The sequence below is a fragment of the Oculina patagonica genome, chromosome 8, assembly GCF_052425735.1.
Source record: "Oculina patagonica isolate OP01 chromosome 8, crgOcupat, whole genome shotgun sequence".
In the NCBI taxonomy this organism is placed as follows: Eukaryota; Metazoa; Cnidaria; class Anthozoa; order Scleractinia; family Oculinidae; genus Oculina; species Oculina patagonica.
The window spans coordinates 14,511,042-14,521,755 of NC_135765.1; the positions used below are offsets into that span (position 1 = coordinate 14,511,042).

The 10,714-nt window shown below is 39.4% G+C and overlaps 1 protein-coding gene, 1 non-coding gene and 1 pseudogene across 2 annotated transcripts; all 3 read left to right on the forward strand.

Moving 5' to 3' along the window:
* The first annotated feature begins 1,614 nt into the window (after nt 1–1,614).
* On the forward strand, nt 1,615–4,070 carry LOC144664334 (extracellular calcium-sensing receptor-like; annotated as a pseudogene).
* Nucleotides 4,071–6,383: 2,313 nt separating this feature from the next.
* Trnak-cuu (transfer RNA lysine (anticodon CUU)) lies at nt 6,384–6,456 on the forward strand. The gene has a single exon. It is a non-coding gene; the product is annotated as a tRNA-Lys (tRNA).
* A 1,046-nt stretch (nt 6,457–7,502) lies between these two features.
* Nucleotides 7,503–10,608, forward strand: LOC144663880 (testis-specific serine/threonine-protein kinase 3-like). The gene is made up of 2 exons (XM_078524965.1): nt 7,503–8,556; nt 9,987–10,608. The coding sequence occupies exons 1-2, from the start codon at nt 7,696–7,698 to the stop codon at nt 10,242–10,244; spliced, it is 1,119 nt and encodes a 372-aa protein (XP_078381091.1). The 5' UTR covers nt 7,503–7,695; the 3' UTR covers nt 10,245–10,608.
* Nucleotides 10,609–10,714: the final 106 nt, after the last annotated feature.

Genomic DNA, 10,714 nt, shown 5'->3' on the forward strand with positions numbered 1-10,714 from the left:
AAATTGGACAGATTGTGAATTTTACCAAAAAATCCTAATTGAAACTATCCAAATTTAATCCCAAATTGGACAGTTCCCAGAAATTAAGGAAAAATAGCTGTGCTGACAATATAGGATTTACTGACGGCTATATAATTAAAAGCCTTATTTATAAACGCTAAGAAAAGTGTATCTTTTCGGATACGCTAGCTGAACTTTCAAACTTCAGAAAAATTATTGGACCTAAATACTATTACCCGAATTTACAACGAAACGGTCTGCTGGGTGCCCCTATATTTTAATAAGGCAGTTCAATTTTTTAAATATCTGGACCAATTAAAAACGAGCAGGAGTTTTCGATAAATTAAAAAACGACGTGACTCTGAACTAAGTAAACGGAGCAGGAAGTTTCTCGTCCATTTTGAAAGAACAATTATTTGTATAGACAAATAAAAACACGATGTGTCTAACTTTAGAACATAATAGACGTGAGTAACCTTGGTACACAGAGCAGAACTTTCTCCGGTATTTTAAAAGAAGGTAGTTAATGTTTTTAATGTCTCGACCAAATAAAAACGACGCGACTAAATTAGGTACACAAGATAGAAGTTTCTCGGGCACTTTATATTTCGCATTAAAAACTAAACGGTGTTTTAAATTTTTCGACCAATTAAAAAAACGACTTGACTCTAAGCTGAGTTGTTTTTCGGGCACTTTAATATCACAGTAAGAAAAGCTGTTTTAAATTTTTTGACCAAATAAAAAACGACGTGACTCTGAACTAAGTACACAGAGCAGAAGTTTTTCGTTATAATTAATATAATTTAATTCTTTGACAGAAATTTAAAAACGACGTGTTCTCAACTGATCAAAAATTCTCGATCGCAAAACATTTCTTGGCCGATTTCTCGACCTCGACGGGCGATTATTTTTGGACTGCTGTCTGCTGTTTCAGGCGTTCACTGTCAATTTTTCAAAGGTGGGTCTGATTTCGCTCGGCTGAAATGATATATGATCTGGGCTTACTTGTCGTATTTCCTTATACTTCGCTATGCTTTATCAGGACGAAGTATGATAGTTGGTTGCCAGCTGATTATAGCAGCAACATTCCCGCTCTCCCGCTCTAATGCAAACCCTCATTAGTTTAGCCTGAGTTTGGTTTTTCAACTTTTTTTTAATGAATTTATAACTTCTTGATCAGCCAAAGCCATGACGAATAAGGATCTGTCACTTTGTACCCTTTATAGCGAAATACTAGTGAGAAGGACAAGTAAAGAAAATTTTTGACTGTTTGTATTTATCCATAGCTTTGTGCCCGTTAAATCTGTGGGACCTAAACGCATGTCCTGCATGATGATGACGCAGGGGATTTGTGACTACATCAGGTTCACCGTCGAACATTTAAGAAACTGAGAGATTGGCCGTAGTGCTCGTATTTAGTTCTTTCCTTCGTTGTCGCTATTTCAATAAAAGTCTTGACATTCGTCGCCATTTTCCTTCTGCATGTCGCTGTTTAAACGCTGTGTCGCTTGTCGGAATTTACCCTAACAGGGCCTCAGAACTGTACATGTGAGAATTAGTGAATTGGCGCAATCTTCTGTTGTTCGAAGAAACCCATCAATTACTAACGCCAAACAACACGGTCGTTTTGAACTTAAGATGAATCGATGCAAACCTTCATCTTTCAGCCACCTTTTTATCTTCTGGCTTTCGTTCTACACTGCTGTACAAGCACCGCATAGAGAGGGAGATGTCATTTTTGGTGGACTTTTCTCAATTCATTCGAGAGGAACATCTGAAAACCAAAGCGGTGAGCTTGACTTTATGGCGTTGGATCGTGCTCTAGCCATGATCTTTGCTATTGAAAGGATAAACAATGATTCGAAACTTCTTCCAAACATAACTATTGGCTACGATGTGCGAGATTATTGTGAAATCATTCCACAAGCAACGAGAATCACTTGCAATTTTTTTAAGGACAGGTGTTTGACGAACATAACCCAGAATAAAATTGGACAGAAATCGGTCATGGCACTGATCGGGCCAGAGGACTCTAGCACCGCAGTTGTAATTAGTGGATGTCTTCAAATGTTGAATTACTCAGGAATTTGGTCCAAGTGCAACGAGTCCTGAACTGCGTTCACATGCTTATAAGCATTTGCACCGAATGGCCCCTTCAGACACCTTTCGAGCAAAAGCCATAGCCGACATCGTAGAGTACTTCAATTGGACTTACGTAGCCGCCGTGGGAAAAGATGATTCATACGGACGAAATGGAATGTGGTCATTAGTCAAAGAAGCTGCAACTAGAAACAACTCCTTTTGCGTCGCTATGACAGAATTTATACCCAATGAGGGTAAATATTTAAGCATTAGAAATATTGTTACAATACTGCGTCGACAGGAGAATATCAGAGTTGTCATCATGTGGCTATATAGAAGCCACGTAAGTGAATTTTTTCGTGAAGTCAACAGACAAAACCTCACAGGACGAGTCTGGATTCTAAGCGAAGCTTATCTGTCAGCTACAACGGGTTTTTCTATCCTTTATCAATTTGCAGTTATAAGCGTTCCGCCTCACAGATTTTTTGACCCCCGATTTGAAGAACATAAAAATAAAATGACACTCAAAACAATTCATCAGTACTTTCCGGAGTGGTGGAGCGAGATTATAACGCTGATAGAAAATTGCTCAGCAAGTAAGGACAATGAAATTTGTTTCCACGAATTTGTTCATGGCATGTACAGTTTTTATGCTCCTTACGTCATTGACGCTGTGGATTTTGGAATACGCCCATTGTCAAAGCGTCCAGCAGGGAGTTTAGCCTCGTCCTCCTGCTTAGCATTCTGCTGCTCTTAACTCTGGTGGTTATTAATTTTTTTGAACCTACAGACACAATCTGCAGGATTATTTACCCGTGGCGTTACGTAGCTTACACCTTCTGCCTGTCATTTTTGCTGACCAAAATCTTGCGCATTTCCAGCGCTTTTCAAGTGCCAATAGTGCATTCATTTGTAATAACTACTTTGACAAATAGAATGCAGGGAGTAATCATCCTAACTCTGCACATTCTACTGCTACTTGTGTTACTACCCTGGCTACTTCTGGATCCGCCTATCAAAAAGGAACACATTCTAACAGATCAGTACATTTTTATTGAGTGCAAAGCGTATAACCTGGTAGTTGGAAGACGTCTTTTTCTGGTAACGTGCTTTTACATTCTCTTTCAAACGATTTTCTCTGCATTTTGTTCCTTTAAAATACGGAACATCCCTGAAAACTTTAGTGAGGCTAAACGAATAGCATTTTCGATGTACATATTTTCGTTTTCAGTGTTAGTTTATCACCCGGTAGAGTTCTCAATGGATGGATGGTATGTGACTATTGTGGACTGTGTTACAACACTGTTGAGTGCTTATGGCTTTCTTTGTTGCATAATATTGCCAAAGTTATATATCATTCTTTTGAGGCCAGAGTTGAATAATTTAAGGCACATTCGTCAAGAAGTAACTCAATTCTCATTTCGAACAAGTTCTGCTGTGCATGTGAATCCCGTCTTTGACGGTTCCATCCAGCATGGCGAAAATTAATCAAAATTTACATTTCATTACTAGACGAACACTTCGAATTAGTTTTGTCTTCCTTGTTGCAGTTTTACTCTGTATATAGTTATAACTCACAACGGAGGATTGACTAATGCCTACTCGCTTGCCATCTTTATTTCAAGCCTTCTCTTTTGAAGGACTACAATTAAACCCGTTTTCATACTTTGTAATAATTTTAGATGGAATGATGGATTTTCAAGGAAGTAAAGTGAAACCGAACAAAGCATAAATGTGATTAAAGGTGATCTCCAAACTACAGCTTGTATTTTGTTCGATAGATTACGAATAAAGTTGGAATTTATTCATTTAAAAAGGTTTGTGAGTAGCTATAGTCTAAGATGGAATCTCAATTTCGCGTTCTAAGCTTGAGATAAAAACATGCTTTGTATTCCTGAATTTTTTGAGAACTTTTTGGTGGTAGATTTTGTATTCATGAGAGAAATGTAAAATCGTAAAATCAATAGTACTATCCGTTTGTTCTGTGAACTGTGCATAAATTAGTTAACTAATAATAAAAATGTAAAAAAAAACAGAAGCTACATTTTATTTGCTAAATACTTTTAATTATCATTTGGAAATTGGCTCTAAGAATAGAGAGACGTTTTCATGTGTTATTCGCATATAAGCCTCAGTTATTGGCTTGTTAATAGGTCTTAATTACCACGATTTTCGACGCCATCTTGACGAGTAGGCAAAGCGGGTAGAAAATACAGTGTTTATATGGGAATCCGACGACAAATATCTTTTTAAAAATCAAATTTTGGATAACTTATGAATTGTAAAGTTAAGATACTAGGCAAAAGTTTTTATCTGCCAAGTTTGAAGGATGTAGCTGGGATAGAAAGCGTTCAGTTACGTTTTTAATTTCTCATACATTTGTCTATAATTTTTCCCGCGAACTGCGTCAATCATTCTGGAAAAAAGTGCAGACAAATGTATGGAAAAATAAAAAGCGTAACTTAACGCTCGGTTAATAAAAACTTTTACCTAGTATCTTAACTTTACAATTCATGATTTGTCCCGAATTCAATTTTTGTACAAGATATTTGCCGTCGGATTTCCATACAAACACTGTAATTTCTACCCGCTTTGCCTACTCGTCAAAATGGCGTCAAACACCGTGATAAGGCCATTAAATAATACTGTTTTATGGCTGCTCTATCGACTCTAGCACAATCTTTTTGATTATCGTCCCAGATAAACGTTAAAAATAATTACAGAACCGCAAAGTTGACGGCTGTTCACAACGACTCTAGCCGTATGTTTTTGTCTATCATGCGAAATAGGTACAGAACCGCAAAATTTAAAGACTTGGCGAAATAACATTAAATTTCGTAGCACGTCATTTATTTTTATTTTACAAATTCGGACTACAACAGGTGAGTTCACAAAAGAACACTAAGTTCCCTACAAGGTGGACCCTGCCACCACCAAACCATCCCCCTAAAAAATCTATATACATGTACCATTCCCTAAAACCCCAATATAAATAACAATGAAAACAAAAATAAATAAATATTCCAAAGAAAAGAGCTAACAAGAACAACGTACAACACGGCGGCACTTTGGACAAATTCTTTGGACTTGCGGTGACAGATGAAAGCTATTGACAATAAGAAGACAAAACATTAATTTATATACAAAAAAAAAAAAAAAAAAAAACGCGAAAGAAAATGCTTGAATGATGTTTTGTGCAACCGACAGGTAGATGTTTAATGTCAGTCAAATGAAACACCTGCCTGAATATACGTGTTCTGCTTATCGGAAAATAACGAAAAACATCCGTCTTAACAGTCAGTCAGTTTAAAACAAGCTAGTAAGTTGAAAAAGTAATGACAACTTAAACGTCTTGAAAGTTAACTAACAAGTAAAAGTATCACACGTGATCGGTGTAAGTCGTCGCTTCAGTTTATTAACGCTCCGCTCGTTTTATCATACCTGTTATAATTGAATTTCATTAGATCAGCTATAGCTACAGCCTGGTTTTCACTAGCGACGCAAGCACAAGCGCAAGGATAACAGGTCTTATTTCACCGTTAAAATGGCTTCGACGCAAGCAAAAGCACTGTTTGTTTATTGCGTTCAACGACGGAGAACGCTTACTAATTGCGTCGTTTTCCCGACGTCAGTCCCGCGGGTTCTATGGTTCAGTACCGCGGGTATCGATCGCCTGATGCCATAACCGTTTGAGACTTTTTGGACTGCTACAAATTAAGTGACCTCGCGCAGCTCGACCTCATGAAGAGGGCCTCAATCTCATGCATATAAAAATGGCATCGAATTTGCATTTTTTGTGTAAACAAAATTAATGCGTGGAACGTGTACCCGAAGTGTTTGAAAATAGCGATATGCGGACTTGTCGGCGCCATTTGTCAAAGCACGGGTTCGGATGCGAAACATTTAAAAAGTAAAAACACTGGTTTATCTGCGGGAATGGGATTATGCTTTCACTCGGCAACTATTTTTATCTATCTTTGCTCGTAATAACACTTCAATTTGAACAAAAAATGGCGAAATGGAAAGAAAACCTGCCTGAGACGTTTGGCCGCGGTGAAGGGGCCCTGCCGCCTTGCCCGGACGCGTGGTCGTCCCAGGTGGCCTGGGGTGGAGGGGAGTGCTTCAAATGAATGTTTTTCAGTTTAATTTTAAACTCGACTATAAAGAATTATTAATTATTAGACATTTTAAACATAATCTTTATCGATGTTGCACGAAATAAAGCATTTATTAGTTGAACTAAAAATGCAAAACCAATTTTAAGTTCAAATATTTTAAATTTGGTTCGAAGACCCAGCGTTGCCCGGCTAGCTCAGTCGGTAGAGCATGAGACTCTTAATCTCAGGGTCGTGGGTTCGAGCCCCACGTTGGGCGACCAAATTTTTTTTTCTTTTCCGTTTTTTTTTCTTTTTCTTTCCCCTTTTAGTTTTATTTTCCTTTCTGTTTTTGTAGAAGCCCCAAACTTATTTGCTTTTATATTTCATATGACAGTGGTATCAGGGACGGCCACATGGTAATTATCCCGGCAAGTATTAAAACTGTCGTTCTCTTGGACCGAAAATATAAAACAACAATGAAAATACCGGGATAAAGAAACTTCGGCCCCTTCTTGTCAGACTTTATATCATGGCCTTGAGCAGCAATTTTGGCGAACATTTCGTCTTTTTTTTACATAAGATAGATACGAAATTGTCAAAATTCAATGGCCAACCGGATAATGCTTCGAGATCGGTCACGATGCAATCGAATTTCGCCGCCAGTTCAGAGTGAAGGAAACACTGTCAGTCTTGTTGCTAGGCTCTCTTGTAGAAGCCACACGCTTCTTTTTCGTCACTAACCTAATGCTACTGAAATCAAGTATATTGTGACTAAATGTAGAAGTCGTCAATATATAGTTCGTGTCGGACCGTATGTATTCTGATGTATTTAATTGTCTGGGTTCGTTCATCGTCGATCGATGTTTGTGGTAATCATTTGTCAGTCTTGGCTTAAGTCACTAGAAACAATCTTTATTTTTCAGACAGCGATAGTCAGAAATAGCGATGGTTAGATGGTAAGATTAGAAAACTTTGTTAAACAAACGAGCCGGCCAAACCGAGAGATGAGCACTCCGCCAATGATGTGACGAGTAAACACAAGCGTGACATTGTCACGCAACTTGTTTCTTACATGTAACTCGCGTCGCGCGCAAAATGATTTTAAGTCTTGCACTACACCGAAGACAATTTATTTTAGACGCATAGTGTGCATATAATTTGAAACCGCTTTATTTAACTTCTCTTGCCAAAAAAAATCCATTGCACTCTTACAGGTATTTTCACACAAATAAGTTCTTTCCGACACCATTAATTAAAATTATTAAATACCTTATAATTAATGTGACGCATGAAACGTAATTGATTACTTAGACATAATTAGTACTCTGGATTCGTTTGAGTAAACTCAAACGTGGGTTTGACAGCAAAGTAATATGATTTAACTTCCTTCACTGTGACACTTTTTCTTCTTTTCTTTTTTTTTTTTTTTTTTTGAAACATTCCAACTTTGCGCCAATGCCGGCATCTTTTAACTGAAATCGGCAAGCTGCAGCGCCTTTTTCGCTACTTTCGCCGCATGTCGGCATCGTCCAATGAAAACCAAGAACACGAAGCAGTGGCTGACTGCGTAAGAAACAACAACAACTGCCAAAGGAGTCCCGAAACTGAGGACGGCGATGGAAAGGGAAAAAGACGCGGAAACCAAGGGTCCCGGCCAAACGACTATCTACCTAGCCTGCCTCGTCAAGAACCGCCTGACAACGCTGGCATGGTTCTGGCCGCGTATGGCTACGTGCTAGGTGATTCGCTGGGTAAAGGCTCGTACGCAGTTGTCAAAGTGGCATTTTCCAAGAAACTAAAGCGGCAAGTGGCTATTAAGATCGTCATCAAGAAAAAGGCGCCGCAAGATTACATCACGAAGTTTTTACCGCGCGAGATCTCTGTCATGAAACAGCTAAGCCATCCGAACATCATTGGACTTTACGAAGCCATTGAAACAAGCTCTCGAATTTTTCTTGTGATGGACATGGCAGACGGTGGAGACTTGCTCGACTACATTAAAACGAACGGTGCGGTTTGTGAGCCCGAGGCGCGCAAGTTTTTCCGCCAGTTGATTGATGTCGCGGAATATCTTCATAATAAGGGCGTGGTGCACAGGGATCTAAAGTGCGAAAATATTTTGCTGGATCGCAACAAAAACATCTTGCTTTCGGATTTTGGTTTTGCGAGAAGTCAGCCTATCGAGTACGACACAGGGAAAAGGACACTGAGTATGACATTTTGTGGATCCTACGCTTATGCGCCGCCTGAGATTCTTCGTGGCATCGCTTACGATGGAACTCGCTCGGATTTGTGGAGTTTGGGAGTTGTGCTGTTCACCATGCTGTGCGCAAAATTACCTTACGATGACTCGAACCTCAAGTTGCTAATGGAACAAGTAAGAAAAACTACACTGTATTACTTTTGAGTTTATTTACTTTGACAATTGCCGAGTAAGCAAACAAATTGCTGTTTAATTTTAGATTTTTGAAAATGGCGTCTTTTGCAAATAATTGCCATTCTGCCAAGCTCTTCTGGAAGTGTTGACTATGATCGGAAACACTTCCCGTGTAAACATAGCCTTAAACGTACGTTGCCTCCGCCGATAGATGTCGGTGGTGACGCGCTTGCACAAGCGACGGAAACACGTTCTTGAAACCCGTGACTTTTACCAGTTGTTAAACCGTCGCCTGTACAACGGACGCCGTAGGCTAGCTGCATCTTTTGTATGCCCTGCTGATGATCTAAGGGTGCGGTTCGTTGGGAAAATCCAAATCGGATTCTTTTATCCAAAAAACGGAATTTGCGTTTCTTTACCTGTATCCGAAAATATATTGATCTCGGATCAATGATCTGAAGAATCCACACTCCGAGTGGATACATCAGATCATACTGAACTTAATTCGGACTTTTAGGATTAGTGATCCGTAGGTTTCTTTGGGAAAGGATTCAAAAAAGTACATTGGCCCAGCGGTCTTTGTTGTGAAAATACAGGTTCGCTCTTTTTAAACACTGTCATACGGTAAGCTTTCAGGGGTTTATTTCGATCAAAATACAAAAATCAGTATGAAGTGTCATTTTAAGCTGCATGCAGGTTTTCTAGAACAGCCACTGTGCACGTGTGTCTGCAGAAGTTGTATCCTTTTGAAATTGTCACGAGTGAAGTTTGCATTGATCATTTCTCAAACATTCTTCGCTCTCAGATGCTTTCTCGCTACATTGTTCTTCAGGCTAAGGAAGAACTACTTCGACGTGTGATATTATTGAAAGAATTTGTATGCTGAATTGATTTTAGCTAGGATACATTCGACGAAACATGAGTTCATAATTTATGTTTTGTGCGAAATGTGTTTACGGGGTTGTCATGGCAAAAAAATCCATTTTCGGATTCTTCGTTTTTTGGGGAGCGAAGTATCCGTGTGATCTGAGATCAATGATCCAATTTTTGGTTTTTCCCAAAGAAACGCACCCTAAAAGCCGTCCTGGCGTTAACCAGTTTAGAAATATTTTAAATAGAGTGGGAAATGCCGCGCAACAGGCCGGCGTGGGGCTACTTGTAAAGGGTACCGTTTCTGATTACAACTGTACGCGTCACATGCGGTATGCTCGCAAAATGACTTGGTTCTGTTTTACACAAGCAAATCTTTATCACGGTGCTAAGAAAGTGCTAGATCTGATTTGCCTGTTGCATAGTCCGGTTGTAAGAAAAATTCTTTCTGTCTTACTGGTCCCGAGTAAATATTATTTTGCGGCAAATAATGTTTGTATGCAAATTCGAGATTGCAGTAAAATGCTATTTATGCTGTTTTTTTCTTCTTGCTTCTTCAGGTGTCTAAGACAGTCGTTTTTCCCAAGAAGCGGAAGGTCTCCGAGGAAGCCAGGCACCTTATTTTAAAGATGCTTTGCAACGAGAAGGAAAGGATTGACATCCCAGGGATAAAGAACCACCCATGGTACGCAGGTAAGAAGATGAACGAATGGCTGAAGGAAGGCATGAAAGATGAGGCGCTTGTAAAGGATAAATCGCACGACTCGGGACTTGGAAACGAATCTCCTGAAAGCGTTACTCAGGACATGGAGGAATGATCTGTGAATAAAACGGACAGGGGCCTGGAGACCACTGCAACATCTATCAATATCTGAATTCACAAGAAGCCAGGTTTCTGAGGGTGTGATTTTGTTCAGAATTCTAACTCGAGGAAAATGCTCGACTCATAATAAAAGTGCGGACTGGTTGTTTTGCGCATACGGGTTTAATTAAGGAAAACAACTGGGGACATGAGATAGCGTTCCAGTGTTCGGGTGACATTCATGTAAGACCATCAACGAACGCCGAAAAGCGTATGTGTTCATGAGTAGGAAATGAGAGCGAGACAATTGAACAGAAAGAAAGCCGGCTTTGACAGGCAGTAACAGAAAACCTACTGAATAAATTAAACAACGAACTATATGTGGTGTAAGCCTCATCGTTTTTATCCGTTGGCCCAGAGAGCGTTCATTCTTACGGTTTTTTATTGAGTCATTCGGTCGGTCGGTCGGTCGGTCGATCGGCCGTC

Excerpts from the sequence above, each read along its gene's own strand:
- LOC144663880 (XM_078524965.1), top strand. The coding sequence starts at position 7,696 with ATGTCGGCATCGTCCAATGAAAACCAAGAACACGAAGCAGTGGCTGAC. Across the intron at positions 8,557-9,986 it reads TCAAGTTGCTAATGGAACAA|GTGTCTAAGACAGTCGTTTT; the intron begins GTAAGAAAAACT and ends TTGCTTCTTCAG.